Source organism: Macadamia integrifolia, unplaced genomic scaffold (genome assembly GCF_013358625.1).
Source record: "Macadamia integrifolia cultivar HAES 741 unplaced genomic scaffold, SCU_Mint_v3 scaffold2632, whole genome shotgun sequence".
NCBI lineage: Eukaryota > Viridiplantae > Streptophyta > Magnoliopsida > Proteales > Proteaceae > Macadamia > Macadamia integrifolia.
Genome location: NW_024868846.1, coordinates 1 through 16,472, shown reverse-complemented (window position 1 = coordinate 16,472; position 16,472 = coordinate 1). Strand labels below are relative to the sequence as shown.

At 40.1% G+C, this 16,472-nt stretch overlaps 1 protein-coding gene across 1 annotated transcript; it reads left to right on the top strand.

Annotated features, from left to right (window-relative positions):
- The first annotated feature begins 806 nt into the window (after positions 1 to 806).
- Positions 807 to 16,394, top strand: LOC122066917 (cleavage and polyadenylation specificity factor subunit 3-I-like). The gene is made up of 5 exons (XM_042630746.1): positions 807 to 827; positions 1,784 to 1,982; positions 2,105 to 2,202; positions 16,114 to 16,159; positions 16,227 to 16,394. Exons 2-5 carry the CDS (start codon positions 1,827 to 1,829, stop codon positions 16,392 to 16,394), a joined length of 468 nt encoding a protein of 155 aa, XP_042486680.1. The 5' UTR covers positions 807 to 827; positions 1,784 to 1,826.
- Positions 16,395 to 16,472: the final 78 nt, after the last annotated feature.

The following is a 16,472-nucleotide window of genomic DNA, read 5'->3' as shown; positions in this document are numbered from 1 at the left end:
TTAAATCATTGCTTATTATTGTCATAGAAAAATAATTAATGTTGGAACCAATGGATAACTAATATTGAAATCTCAAAATTAACCCTACAATTAAATCATTCATTTAGCTATTCAACTAATTTTGTATAATGAACATGGAGATTAATGGAAGTATTGTTATAATTTGCGAATCAATTTCCTTATTCATAACTTCATATTCATTGATTTGTAAAAATTCACCTTACAACAAAAAAATCTACGCATTAATATTGAAATCAATGAATAATCAATTCAACTATTTATAATCTCATAATCGATGACATTTTTTTATCAGTTTCATTTGGTTCAGTTTTAATTTGGTTACTGGTTGGTTCGGTCCTTTTATATCTTAGTCCAAAATCAACCCATTATCGGTTCCGGTTAGGTTTGACTTCATTTGACGCCATTTCAATTCTTCCCTTGCCGCTCTCTATAGATATGGAGCTCGAGCTGTCGACCAAGCCCAGCAAGCACAAACTGAGTATCTTTTTTCTCCCACATCCTTGCCTTTACCCTGGCTGGGCACATTAGCAAGAACTCCGTGGTTTCCCTCTCTAACCTCGTCTCAAAGGTTGAATTCTCCTACGGAAAATCAATGGTTTCTTGTCGTGCCATGAGTTCTTCTTAACCGAAGATGGGAATATTTTGAAGGTCGCTCGAGTGCTTTCCGCTTGTGGGTTGCCCTGGAACACGCTTGGAAATCTGTTCAAGGAGGAAATTTTTTTAAATATTCGGTGAGACTCTAGATACTCTGAATGCTGGGCCGAAAGGTTTCAGAGAGTTTGGGTTTGATAATGTCTCAGTAGCTGGTATATGTTTTGCTTTCCCTTTCGTACTGGGTGGGGAAGATGAATTGGTTATTCGAATTCTGTTGTTTGATGATTTGAAGTTGTTTATTTTTCTTCTTAATTTTGGTTTGGCTAGCCTGTTGAATGCATTGTATCTTCATGGTGCGAGATTTGCAGGAAAACTAGGGTTTTTTGAACTTGAGCTTGAACTATTGAAATGGGTTGAGGAAGATGAAAGATACGGGAGAGAGAGGGTAGTAGCAGGTTTGGCTTTGGGTAGCTGGTAGTCGGTTTAAGTGGGGGTAATGGTTGTGGTTTTTGGTTAGTAATCTCCCAACCGTTGGATTGGAATGTGTCAGGTGTCGCACACGTAGGGCTCATTGGGCGATCTCCTCATTGGAGAGGAGCCCGATCCGAAATGGTTAGGGTTTAGAAGTCGTTACTCTGTGTAGTGTAAGCTCTCGTTGGTGAGTTTACTCTGTCATTTTTTCTGTAAGTACTCTCCGATACTCGGTTTTAAATTTGCTTGTTTCATTGTTCGTTTCTCTATTTCTTCCATTTCCGATAAGATGTAGAATTTTTCATTGCATTTGCACAGAATTTGCTTAAGTTTTCTAATCTTCCTCCTCCCTTCCCTTCCTCCCCCTCTCCTCTCCCCCCACCCCCCACCCCCTAAAAAAAAAAAAAAGTGTGGGAGAACTGGGGTTTCATTTTATCAACCCTTTATATTCCATTATTGATTGAACAAGCAAATTAGGTTGTGAGCTTGGTTTGTATTGTGGCTTTTGAATCTTCAGCTTCACTGGGATTTGTTGGTTTTTCATTTTTCTTCTTGTTGCTCTAACAGTGGCAATGAATGTTGAATTCTTGGTATATTGAGAATTGTTCAAGAAATCAGTCTTAACTGGGAATCAGTTTTGCCTACCTTTGTTTTTGGCTGCTACAGACCATCACAAAGATAACTTTTGTTTTTGCAGAATTTCACTGGAGCACTTAGTAGGCACTGGACAGGGAAAAGATATGACATCAACAGGACCAGTGCCGCCATCTCTTCTGAAGAGACGAGAATCTACTGTGACACGAGAAGGAGACCAGCTTATGATCACCCCTTTGGGGGCCGGGAATGAAGTTGGGCGGTCCTGCGTGTACATGTCTTTCAAAGGAAAAACTGTTTTGGTATGCAAAATATAAACTATGTATTGTTTGTAATTGGTCATGCTTTAATGGTTTTACTTTTATCTTCTTTATTATTGTGTAAATGTTGATGGCTTACATTTGTTTTATTTGTTGGTTGATAGTTTGACTGTGGAATTCATCCTGCTTATTCGGGCATGGCTGCTCTTCCATACTTTGATGAGATTGATCCCTCGACCATTGACGTGCTCCTTGTGACTCAGTATGCATCTTTGCCACGTTAATATTCTTTTCTTCAATCCTTTATAGGCAGATATTAACGCTGCTTAATCCCCCATTTTAATAATTTTTCATAAATGACTGCCGTTGGATCGTGAATCTGATTTATAGTAAACTAGAAGCTGGGAGTTGTTATCTTGTATGCTTTTAGAATTCTTTTTGAAGTGTTGGTAATAAAAGAAGTTTGACAGATTTGATGGCTGTGTAGGAATAAAAGTTTGATACCTGATTAACCTGAACTTGTGGAGTTGACCAAGTTGATTCTTGAACATACACCAGTTTTGTCCTGAAAAAGGAGGAATAAAGACAAGTTTTATTTTTCTTAGTACTTAATGGTTCTAAGGAATGTGGAAGCATAATTAATATCCAAATCACAGTAGGAGTGTAGGACCTATATAGAGCCCAAAAAGAGGGTCATAATGAGTGAATAAAAGGGAAATTTGATCAGTTGTTATTGCTTGTTTGGCCCAGTGGGGTTTATGCATCAGGATAAATTAGTTAGACTAGAGGTATATAATTTTTTGCTAGTGAGGCAATTTACATCATTCTTTATGGTGTAAGCTGCTATGCTGTTGGTGGCAATTTATTTGTCACAGTTAGAACTCTTATTTACTAATAAGGTTTGTTGAACCAAAATGTGCAATGGAAATTTGATGCAGACATGGCTGCACTTGCCTGGTTGGACCAGCATGACTGGCTTTGAAAACCAAAAGCCAAGAAGAACCGGTCCAGACCAGGGTTTTGGTCCATCAAGGGTTGGAAGTAATTAGTTGTAATTTATTTTGTGTCTTTTATTTCATAGAGTAGGAACATAGGAGTTAGAGTCGGTTTAGACCTTGTTTCCTTTTATGACTTTTTTCCTGGTTTATGCCAGTTTTCTATTTTAGTTGGTTTCCGATTTCATATCTTTTATTTTCCCTATATATTGGCTGTAATCGATGGACACAGTAGACAGATTTTTTAAGTATGAATTAGAGAATGTGTTGGTTGAAGCCTAAGGACTAGTGTGTGCTTGTGTGGTTTCCCCTTCCCTTTGCTACTCTGATCTTCTTCTTCTTCTCTAGAGGCCCTCCATCAACTTGGTGTTAAAGCCGAAGGATCCCCATTCCTTCCCCTTCCTTCTCTCTTCCTCCCTCCTCAGTCTTCTCCTTGCTTCTGTAGAGAAGTTTAAAACCCACTTCGGTGACCCCTTTTCCTACAGCAAACCTCATTGTGCCTTTTTCCCCCCTTTTCCTTCGATTGAACCCCTTTTCTTGGTTCATCCTTAAAAAAAAAGAAGAGAAAATACTGTTGCAAATTTGAGAAGTTGCAAACTCCACCACCTTCCTCTTTCCTCCGTAACCCGTTCAATCAAACCTCCACAATTTTGGTTTTTCGAAATGAATAAAAATAAAGAAAAAAGAAAAAAGAAAAAAAAAGAAGAAGAGGAAAAATAGACGCGGGAGTAAGAGAGGCCATGATTCATATCTTGCTTGATCTCCTCGCCACGACGCCCTATTAGAGTCGCCATTCCCCCCTAATTTTCCGTTGGATCCCCTGGAGCATCACTGCTACCTTCTTGCTATTTGCCATTGCCATTTCCATTGCCAGAAGAATGTTAGGGATATCCCAATACTCCTATAGTTGGTTTTGATGATAACAAACATATGAAGGTATTTCTCAATTTGCCGTCAAGTATTGTTTTGTAGAGACTTCATTCAAAGATTGAATTTGATGAATGAAAGGAAGAAATGAAGATTGAAGTCATCAAATGAAGAGTATCAACAAGTTGGCATCAATGCTTGAAGAAGATATCAAGTACACCCATTAAGGCTCAAGACGTGATATGGCATAAAGTGATTGAAAAGTTGAAGACTTCAAGAATTGATGACTAGAAGACTTGAACAGTTGAAGATTAGAAGACTTAAAGAGTTCAAGACTTGAAGAATTAAAGACTTGAAGACCTCTAGATTAGGTTGTAATTTACACACACTAACATGCACTACACTCATGCATTTTAGTGTTAGAAAAGATATAAGAAACAACCTAAGGCATTGGACACTCTTTGTGTGACTGCTGGGCAGTCAAAACACAAAATAGAGACCAACCAGCAACTTCCGGATCTAAGCTGTAACTACGGCTTAATCTCTGTGATCAGTTCTTCATCAGAGAATGATAACAGAGACCATCCAACAACTACCAGATGTAATCGGCAACTGTTGAATTTAATCGAAAATTGAACCGGTTTGCCGGATCAATTCTGGATCAAATGGTCCTCTTTGTCTTAGCCCCCAGAGGGCATCCGACAACTACCGGCTGGAAGCATCAACTGCTGGTTCACCTCTAAACACCCTCAACGGCTATATTTTTAGCCTAATGGTTACTTTTGTACAACTGGACTTGGAAACGGAAATTGCAAGTTGAGAAAATTTCTATCCGTTATAAATTATTCTTCTTCCAAATTGGGTGATTTTGTTACCCTAATTGAGCCTAGTCTCTGCCTATATAAATACCCCACTAATGACTTTAATAATTAACAATGAAGTGAGCATTAACAATCATAATCAAAGTGCTATTCAGTGAGAAACGGTTCTTATAATATTGAGTTTATTTATTGAAGTCCAACACACTTTTCAAGAACTCAAGATTGTGTGGAAGTCTCCATCATCACTCAACATCTAAAGGGAAACCACTAAAAGGTGCTATCTATTTTTATCATTTCATATTCATTGCACGCACCGCACATGGTAACTCGAAACTTTATTCCACTTCTCTCTTTTACACTTGTCTAGATTGTACTTAAGCTACTGTAGGGTTCTCTTGTCCTAATAAGATTGTAAAGATGCTTCTCTACCTGTAAAGGAGATTGTAAATGTGCTTCTCTACCTGTAAAGGAGATTGTATAGGTGTCTCTCCACCGTTAAACTGAATTGCAAAAGGTGCCTCTATGCCTTAGAGGAGATTGTAAGGATACACTTGTCCTAAATAAGATTTTGTAAAGGTTTTCTTCCTTACCTACTGTACTGAAAGGGAGAGCTAGTGTAATACCTTACAAGTGGAACTTGTATTGAAGGTTTTATTTTTCAAACATGGCGAATACCATGAACATCTGGGCCAGAGTCACTTGGTCCTGGGAAATTCTTGAGGGGAGAAGAGGAGGAAGATCCTGGAGTGTACATACAACAGGGAGGAATGATCGGAGGGGGAAAATCTGGTTTTGGTGGAGGTTTGCAAGTAGAGGGAGAAGGTTTAGGTGTAACCTTATTGTTTCCACACTTGACAAAGAAAGGGTATTTGGATTCATTACTGGGGGGACCTACAGAGGATTCTCCCAAGTCATATCGTTCTTGTAGAAGTTGTTGGGAAGACTTTCGTCTAGAAGAACGCCGTGGAGAAGGGGTGTCATCCTCAGAATCTTGTAAACAAGCATCGCAGTCACAAAGGTCAAAATATTTATGATCTGTAACAGGATCTTGGAAGAAATAGATTGGATCACCCTTTGAATCAAAAGATTTGATAGGAATTTGTTCTTGGATCATGCCAAAAGAGGTTGGAAATGGAGGACGGGTTTGAGGTTGTGGAGGAGGAAACCTGATTTCTACTTCACCATTGGGGTGTGTAACATATTCTGGATCTGTAGACTGGACTGGGTCTGGAGGAGCCTGTGGCTGAGAAGCAGAGACTTGTTGTTCATAAGCTGTAACCCAAGAAGAAGGAAGGAGACGAAGAAGTTCGTCCCTAGAAATCTGTCGTGGGACATAGGTACAGCAAGGGACTTGGTTAGAGTCCATAGTTATGAACAAAGCATCCTCAGAATGGCCTGTGAGGAGATCAAAGGCATGGTTTTGCAATCGATAGGCCATCTGATAATGTAAAGTAGCAGCCTTAGCAATAGCATTCTGGGGAACACCAGTAATTTGGATTTGGAATTTAAGGGCAGTGGGAAGAAGAGGATCTGATAATGGAATATTAAAATTAGGATACAGAGTGAAACATTGTTCCTGCATTTAGGGTTGTTTGAACAGTAGCGATCATGACATGTTGATACTGCAAAAACTGACTGTCAAGAAGAGCTACCCGGGAAACCACTGGAAGTCCTTTCCTACCATGGAAGGAGAGAGCAAATTTGATGGCTCCTAGATGGAGATGAGTATAACCTTGTTGGATCCACTGGGGGATTACCTCCAAAGGTATCTCAAGGGTAAAAAGTTGTTTTTTTCAGTAGCAAGGACCTGGAATTGATCAAAGCGAGAAGCTTGAACCAATTCTTTTAGAGGTGGAGTCTTCTTACGTTTAAGAAGAGCTGTCCATTTTGAGGGTATTGGGGTCTTTGGGAAAACAATGTAGAGATTCAGAAGTGGTGTAGGAGTAACAGGAAGAACTTGATCATCAGGGACATAAGAAAGTTCATAAAGGTAATCTAAAGAAGATGAAGAAGATGATCGGGACGAAGAAGTTTGTCGTGGGGAAGAAAAAAGGAAAGAATGAGGTGAGGCCATAAGAATTCAAGAAAAATAACTGGCAGACTCCAAATCGGAACCATCACAACTCATCGGAGAACTTGAAGTAGGTAAAGACATAGCTAGTCGAGGCCGATCAAGAACCCCCTGATCATAGTACCTAACTGCAGAGCAACCCGAGCCAAAAAGGGCACTGAACGGCATCCTTAGCCTGAAAGCCCACCACGCTCAAGGGTCTTTTTCTGCCAGAAGGAACCATAAGCAGGGATTACTTGCAAAAGGGCGTGGCCTAGACTGTATCTTTAGCTACAACAGGTTCAACCCAAACGAGAGTGATAGTCAGAGGAGGAGTTTAGCCGGAGAAAGAGAAGGAACTTGGCTCTGATACCATTTCTATCTGACACAGATGTTCACACACATTTCTATCTGACACTGATGTTCACACACAATTTTTTCTCTCTGCGCTTTCATTGCATCCTGAGAATCCTATTTATAGAGTTATTACAACATTAGATCCAATACGTGGGGATCCCACACACTAGACACGTTACAACCTTTTACAAAGCACGAAGAGATAACATCAATTATTTCACATACTAAAGACTTAAAACACACAAAGATACAAAACACACAATTCGAGATGATAAGTGGGACCGACCACTAGCTGTCAGAGCTACTGGCTGGGTAAAAACTGGCTGTATCAATCAACCAGTCATTGTAGGTGTCAAGTAGCTGTTCAACACGTGGATCGGTGAGTCTGCCTGTTTGATGGAGTTCCCATGCAGTGTCAAGGCACAGAAGAAGTGGGGCTGGGACTTGACATGGAAGGATGTCATTAGCAGCGCACATAGTAGCTAAAAAGGATCTCCATTCAGTCCTGTGTTGAGCTCGGTTGGTAAAAAGTTCATAAGGCCTGACGTTTAACACATGGAAATCAGGAGTGTAATGGATGTAATGGCAGGGTTGTTGATTTTCAAAGATTTGGTGAATGAGAGGAGGCCGATGAAAAAGGATGGTAATATGGTATTGGTTCGGGTTGTCTTCCATGGTTTCTGGGAGATGAGAGGGAAAAAGGTGAAACCAGTAATTTATGGGAGCAAAGAGCTGTAGGAAGGTAAGGATTGTTAGGTTGGGTCGAGGAACACTTCGGTTGGGAAACATCCAACGGGAGGTAAACCAATGGATAGTTGATGGGGACATCAAGGTGTACAGTCGAAAGAAGAAGAAGATTCAACCAGGTCCATCTTTGTGGTTAGAGGATTAAACAAGAAAGAAGAAGGAAAGAAAGGAGTCGAACCAGCCTTCCAGCGCTGGGTTCGACCCCCCTTGTCCTCCCAATCATTAGATCTTGTGGACTCTACCAAATCTTATTTGATTCTAGTACTTTGCAGATCTTGTGGACCCCACCAAATCTTATTTGATTCTAGTACTTTGCTTTAAATCTAGTGATATTTGATTGTCTTACAAAATTAGGAAACTAGGATTTCTTTATATTGGTCTATTAGGTAGTCTTTTATTTCAAGTAATTGAGTTTCTAAATATCTTTTTTATTTTTGGAAGTTTATTCTATTTAAGTGTAAGGCCATTGGCCATTATGGAATACAATGAATGTTAATTGAAAAAACAGCCAAGAGCAAACCCCCACCCCTCTCACGGTTCTCTCTCTCTCTTTCAATCTCGTCTTTCTCACTTTTCTCTCTCGCCTCTTTCTTCTCTTAGTCTCTCGGCTCTCTCTTCTCTGTTGTCTCGCCTCCCTCTCTTTTTCCATTCTTTTTTTTTCTGCTGCTGTTTTTGTTGCTGCTGATCTTCCCTTTCGATGCTCACTGCTGCTGCTATACACTGCTGCCATTACATCACTGCTGCTGCTACCCTCGGCTGCTGTTACTCTCGGTTGTTGTTTACTCTCCACTGGTGCTGATCTCTCTACAATCGGCTGGACTTGTCTTCATCAACTAAAGGTGGACTGCATCTCTTTATTTTGGAGGACCTTGATCTCTTCTTTTCTCCTCAGATCTGAACAGCAGTATGGTAAAACATTAAACTAAACCCTCCCCACCTCTATTAATCCCTATTATATATTGTAGTCCATTAACATTGAAACCAGCCTTTGCCCTTTGTTTATGCCTATTTTTTACCCGTTGTTTTAAATCGTTTCGTTATTGTTATATCTCCAAAAGAAACCTTGTTGCTTCTCTATTTTAGTTGGTTGCTAGAGGACATTGATTGTTTGCATATCTAATTTGGGTGTCTAGATTGATTTGTGCTGAACCTAACATTTGTATGTCGTTTGTTCCCTTCCCCTTGTCCCCACTTGAAACTTAAGTAAGAATTTATGTGTTTTTCCATCTAGATTATTATTGCTTTTGGCTACTTTGTTTATTAGTCTCATTTTATTTTGCATGCTTAATCTTGTTTGCTGAGTTTCTTTTTGTCCTATCTACCTAAGCCCCTTGAGTTAACCCTACCTAGTTAGTTAATCTTGTAGGAGACCTAGTCACCTAGGAACCCCCTACATCAATAGTGCTTAAGGGAAGACTTAGGGCAATAGTGTAGGCCGAGCAGAGGTGCCAAAAGATACATTTATAAATGAGAGGAAGGTCTTGTAGTTCTTGGAGGGTAGTAATGGAGAAAAGGGCAAGATAGGGGTAATCAGGATGGAAAGAGCTTCCTGGTAAGACTATTCCTTCACGGCGAAGGGCAACTGTGAGGAGTTGAATAGCTGTAGTCTTACTATAAGAAATGACTCTTCTTTGAGTTTAGTCTTGGATGATTTATGGAGGGAGGCCTGGTGGGAGAGAACAACAAAGGTTATGGCCAGGTGGTGGAGGTCGTGAGGTAGAGGCTCTCGGGGTTATAGGGAAAAGTAGAGGTATGACAGCAAAGGTTGAGGTAGGTCGGGAGAGGAAATCTGCCAAAACATTTTCTTTTCCTTTTATGTGTTTGACATCAAAGGACCATTGGGAGACCATTGAGCCCACCGGAGAAGTTGTGCTTGAGGGAGGATCTTCTGTCGAAATTCAAGCATACGGGGAAAACTTGGCATATCAATTTCAACGAGAAACTTGTGGCCAATAAGATGAAATTGGAACTTTTCTATGCCACGCTTGACTGCTAGGATTTCCTTAAAGGTAGAGTGATAATGAGCTTCAGAGGGCTTGAAAGATCCACTCTTGTAACCACAAATAGTTCTTTTGGTGTTTGGAGTCTGTTCTTCAAGGAGAACTGCACCCCAGTGGGTGTCACTACCATTTGTTTGTAAAATTCTTTTTCCAGTAGAGGGGATCTGGAGAGAGGGAAGATTTTCAGAAAGTCTCTTCAGGGCTTGAATTGCTGTAGACCAAGGAGGAGTTTTTTTACGCAAAAGCTGGTGAAGCAAGGAGGTATGCTTGATCTGTTGAGGAAGAAACTCTGTCATATAATTGACTATCCCAAGAAACTGTTGAACTTGATTTTTTGTCAGAGGGCCATCTAGAAATAACTGTAATGAAGTTGCAATATGGGGCTGAAGATTATATTGTCCTTTGGAGATGATTACTTCGAGAAAATCAATGGTAGGGACGTTAATTTGCATCTTCTTAAGAGAGCATAAGACCATAATCTTGAACAATCTTGTGAAACTGTTGAAGAAACTGGAGATGTTTTGGCTCATCTTTAGAAAAGAGGAGAATATCATCAATATATATAAGAGCATGGTCTTGGATAGGAGCAAAGATTTTCATCATGGCTCTCTGGAAGATTGATGGGGCTGTCTTTAAACCAAAAGGCATTATTGTCCATTGCATATGGTAGCCGGGAACACAAAAAGCTGTTTTTGGTCTGTCCTTTGGGACTATTCCAGGTTACCAAAAACCTGCTTTAAGATCAAACTTGGAGAAGACAGTGGCATGAGCCAACTAGAGGAGTAAAGCCGGGCGAGTTGGAAGTGAAAATTTTTCATCAGCCAAAAAGAAATTTAAAGGCCGATAATTAATCACCATTCTTAATTTTCCACGAACTTGTTCTGGTCGTTTGTTGACATAAAATGCTTGGCATGCCCATGGAGACAGAGTAGGTTCTAAAAGATTGTCCGTCTTTTCCACAGACAACAAGAAGTAGATTTATTTTCCTCTAAATTGTTTTTCCGAAGAAATCTCCATTTTTTCTTGATCTTTGGGGATTTGAAGGAGAACTTATGTTTCCGTTTCTGTCGCCGTGAAAACGGGGGGAATCTTTTGATATGAGAAGACTTCTTGGTAGAGCAATCACAGGATTTGACATCTTTGCACTTGATCTTGAGATAAGAAGTGTCACAGGCAGAAGAGACCTTATCAGATCTGTCTTGCAAATCTTTTCAGACTTTTTTGATGTTGCAGAGTTTGTCAAGAGTTGTAAGTGCATAGCTGTAGAGTGAACCAACAGTACATGAGGCTAATGGAATGTTTTGGTTTCTTAAAAACTGCTGTGTATCTGCGCCAAGAGGTTATGGAAGGGAGTTCAGAAAGACTTGTTTGAGATTTTATCATCAATTCCGCCAATCTTATGGAAACGATCAGTCATCCTTGAAAAATGTTTATCAAGATCTGATCTATTCAAGGAACAACACTTCATTTGGAGGAATTCATCATGGGCCTTTGATAAATCATTTGAAACTGGGCCAAGAAATTCCTGATAGAGAGTGGTAATGAACTGGCTCTCAGTAAGTTGGACAAGTTGAAGTTGTCTGTAAGGGGCAAGAGCTAAATACCATTCCCTGAGTTTTCCTTGAAGTCTGGCAACAAACTTGGACAAGACTGTGACGGTGGAGGCGCCTTCATGAAGTAGCTCTGCATTGATCCATGCATGGAAGTCTGCAATTCTTGATGCCCATTTAGGAACAGGGATATCATCTAGAGTAAAAAACTGTTTGGGGTGTTGGTTTTGATATGGGGTATAAGGTGTGGGTGGAGCAGGGGTTGGTCTGGGTGGATCCTCAGGATTATGTATTTCAGGGTAATCATCCATTTCTGAAACATGAGGTGCAGCAGGATGTGATCCTTCATTCATAAAAGAGGGAAGAGGATCAGTGATGGTAAGGTTTGTAAGGTACTCAGATAAAGCATTTTTTGAGGGGATAACAATAGTATGGATGGATTTAGGTAGTGAAGCGGGTGCAGGAGTAGATGGTGGAGCAATCTGAGGACTGGGTGGTGTTATAGGCACTGGAGGTGGTGGTGTTGGGTAAGGGACGGACATATAGGGTAAGGGGTAAATGGAGGTGGTGCTGGTAAGGCATCTGCAAATTCGTCTTCATAATCATCACTGAGATCCATAAGTGCGGCAGTGGTTGTCCATGCTGGTGGAAGTCTACCACGGGCAAGACCTCTGGTTGCTCGTGTTCTTTTGGGAAGAGCACGCTGTTGTCTTTGAAGTTCCTTGAGTTCTTCAATAGGAGAAGTCCTTGGAGAAGAGACAACTGGGGGAGCAGGAGAGGCATATATAGCAAAAGGATCTTGTGGAATGAAGCTTGGAACTGTAACTGGAAGTGGTTGCTGCCTACTTGTTGCGAAAGAAGGAGGCTGTGGTCGCTGTAAGCTTTGAAATTGAGCTTTAAGATATCTGAGATGCTTTTCCTTTTGTCCAATAAGGGCAAAGGCTGCAGTGGTATCGGCAACACTAGAAGCAATTCCAGCAAGTTCGGCATGTACTTGATCAATTTCTCGTTGTAGAGACTGTAGAAGATGATCATGATGAGTCAAAGTGCCATGAGTTTGCTGTGTTTGGGCCAGAATTCTCTCAAGATATTGATTCTGAACGGTAGTATTTTTTGCTTGCCAATTCAGAGCTGCTTCTGCTGGAGTGGACTAGACTCAAGTTGAGTCGAACCACTATAAATCTTGGTGTAGTGTGATTGATTATTTTTATTCCGCATTTATTTTTTCAATCACACTTAGGGAATTCAAAAAGATTTTAAATTTCACTAGTATAACCTATTCACCCCTCTCTAGGTTATTTCAAAGAAGACTCCCCTGTATATTCTCCTTCTTCCGTGCGTCAGCCTATTTTGTTGCTACATCCAGCGACCCTATCGTTGGCTTCTATGGTTTTACAGAGAGTAAATTCCTCACTTTTCTTTTGTCGATACAATAAACTCCACCCCTTATAAGTCGATTCCTTATTCTACATAATCTGTATTTTGTTTTACTTAAGGCTATTTTGCCATTACCTTTTAAGTGCTCTCTTGTTATCTTCCATCGTGGTAGCCAATGGTGAATTTCTTCATCAGTTCAACTCCTACGAAGGTGAGATTGGTTCCAAAATTGACACTCTCACTGAATGTGTTGATACCCTCACCACGGTTGTCACCTCCATTCAGACAATGATGACAACCATGCAAGCTTCGCTTGACCGATTCGAGGCAGCTGACAGAGGAAAGAGTCCCATTCAATCTTGGGATTCTTCAAACACCCACCCCTTTAGGATCTTTCATCACCACCACCACCACCACCACCACCACCACCACATCATACACCACCACTGCTAACTCCACCATATGGAACGGAAAGAGTAGCAAAATTTGACGTTCTTAACTTTTATGGGGACAACAATCCAGAACTGTATCTTGACTGGATTCACAGCTTAGAGACATTCTTCATATGGTACGGGTTGATTGAGCCCAAAAGGTATTATTTGTAGAGGCTAAACTGAAAGACATGGCTCGAGATTGGTGGGTTAAGCAGTAGCAATAGAACCGAACATCAAGCATTGAATTAGTCACTACTTGGGCAAAAATGCATGAAGTCATGAACCAAAGATCCCTGCCTTATGATTACAACCAGCGCATGCACATCAGGCTTGCATAGTTGAAATAGGAAAATCTGATAGTTGAAGAGTATGTTGCCAGATTCTACTATTTTGCCACTTGTTTTGATTTTGAGTGGGATGAAGAAGTTTTAGTGGCACATTCCGCAATGATTTGCACCCTCAAATTAGTGTTGCCCTTGCATTTAGTCGATTGCCTACAATAGAAGATGGTGTACATATATATAGTATATCAAGTTGAGGAAAGCCTGAAACGTCCATAGAATTGGAGACATTTTAGAGATACTTTTCCTCGAGGTCTGGTTCAGTTCAGCAACATCCTTCTACCCAAGAAGAGTTAGTCAACTGCCCATAGGCTAGTGCTTCATCTATGGCATCTTCATGACCTAGTTGACCATATTTTCCACCTCGCATGATTCAGGCATTTCATTTTCATGGCCAAACCGTCCATATTCTCCACTTCGGTGTGGTTCTGATAAACCTTTTGGGACGTCAAAGTTTCCTCATCAATGCTTTGCATGCAAAGGATATGAACATTTCAGTGCTCAGTGGCCCAACCATTCACTTGTTTTTCTTGATAAGGATTCTCCTTTACCTTACATTCCGGAAGCAGGCAGCTTGGCTATGAAACATGTGATCTAAGGGAAGATTTCGCGTTAGGTGAAGTCAATGACACTCCCAATGATGAGGACCCACATCCTTTTTACGTCATTCGTCATGTGTTGACTACTCAGAAAGTCATTGAAGATGAAGATTGGCATCGCAATAGTATTTTTCAGACCCCTCTGAAGTGCAATGACTAACTGTTAACCTTGGTCATTGATGGAGGTAGTTGCACTAATGTTGTTTCTGAAGACGCTGTTCATAAGTTGGGATTGAAGACAAGCCATATCCAAATCCCTACAAGGTTGCTTGGGTGAACAACACTAATCTCATTATCACAGATAAGTGTTTGCTCACATGTTCAATTGGTGGATTTAATGATACAGTACAATGCGATGTCCTCCCTCTGTAGGTGTGCCATATCCTTCTTGGTTGACCATGGTTATTTGACTAGAAAGTACAACATTGTGGCTATGCCTACACCTATGCCTTCAAGCATGATAACATGACTATAAAGTTACATCCGGTTAAAAATCTCCCTGAAATTAAGCTCAAGAAGATGGTGGGATCATTCCTCATTCAGCGTATTCCTTTAGACAATCTCTTCAATCCTTGTCTTAACTCGACGGTGTTGAGTTCTTTTCAGAGGAGGAGAGTTGATGCAGACACGGCTGCACTTGCTTGGTTTGACCAGCATGACCGGCTTCGGAAGCCAAGAGCCAAGAGCCAAGAAGAACTGATCCAGCCCAGGGTTTTGGTTCAACAAGGGTTGGAAGTAATTAATAGTGGTTTATTTTGTGTCTTTTATTTTACAGAGTAGGAACATAAGAGTGAGGCTGCGTTTGGTAACATTTTAGAAAAACATTTATGGAGTTTTATTGTTCTATGAGAATAAAAAAATGGAATAAAGCGTTTGGTGCATTTATGGTGTGTTAAAAAAAAAAAAAAGGTAGAAACGAGAATTGACGGATCGACAAAAGGTAGTTTGGTCGTTCCAATTTCGTTCCAAAAAAAAAAAGGCATTTTGACACAGAAACGGAAATTTCCGTTTTTGACACGAAACGTCGTCTCTGAAACAGAAACATGACCAAACACATCCTTAGAGTCGGTTTAGACCTTGTTTCCTAGTTTAGGCTAGTTTCTTATTTTAGTTGGTTTTCAATTTCATGTCTTTTATTTTCCCTATATATTGGCTGTAATTGACGGACACAGTAGAGATTTTGAAGAATGAAAAGAGAATGTGTTGGTTGAAGCCTAAGGGCTAGTGTTTGCTCCCCCCCACCCCCCGCTCTACTCGATCTTCCCCTTCTTCTCTAGGGGCCCTCCATCAAAATTATTGGCTGTTTGGATTCCAACAGTCCAAACACCACACTAACACATTCATGAATCATTATGAGAGGGACCTCCTTAGCTCGAAAATATTGATTGAATTTAGCTCATAGGATGTTACTTGTTCTTTCTGTTATGGATACATGGTGTATACCCTGTTTATGTATGCAATGTGTTTGTATTTATATTTATGCAAGTCATCCGCACGATGCTTATATGAAATGTTATCTACTGATGTATTACCTCTTAATGTTATCATCACTGTGAATAATTTAGCTATTTGGCTTTTGGATTCCAACAGTCCAAACACCATATTAGCGCATTATGAGAGGGACCTCCTTATCTCGAACAAATATTGATTGAATTTAGCTCATAGGATGTTACCAGTTCTTTCTTATGGATACATGAAGTGTATACCCTGTTTATGTATGAAATGTGTTTGTATTTATATTTATGCATGTCATCCGCACGATGCTTATATGAAATGTTATCTACTGATGTATTACCTCTTAATGTTATCATCACTCTGAATAATTTAGCTATTTGGCTTGTTATATTTTCCAAAATTACCATATCATATTACCCATTTATGTATAATATGGACATACTTGTTTCTGTTTACTTCATAGCTAACCCAAGGTCATTTTGGTTTGTAAACAGCTTGTTTATTAAATTAGTCCAAGTGTCTTTGAAACCTTGCTTCCTAAATGACGGGCTCACTGTAGGCTGTTGTTGTACATGTGCAGCTTCCACTTGGATCATGCAGCCTCTCTTCCGTATTTTCTGGAGAAGGTATGTTACAATGTATTTCATGTCACCTACTTGTCAATAAGCTAAAATGTGTGAATTTGCTTTCCAGACCACTTTCAAAGGCCGTGTTTTTATGACTCATGCAACTAAAGCCATATACAAGCTTCTTTTATCCGATTATGTTAAAGTCAGCAAAGTTTCAGTTGAAGATATGTTGTATGATGAACAAGATATTCTCCGATCCATGGACAAGATTGAGGTATGTTTACTTTTATGATTAACGCTTTTAAATCTCTTACCCCAACCTAAAATGAAAAAGCTTATGTGGTAAACACCCACCTCCGGTATCATGTTC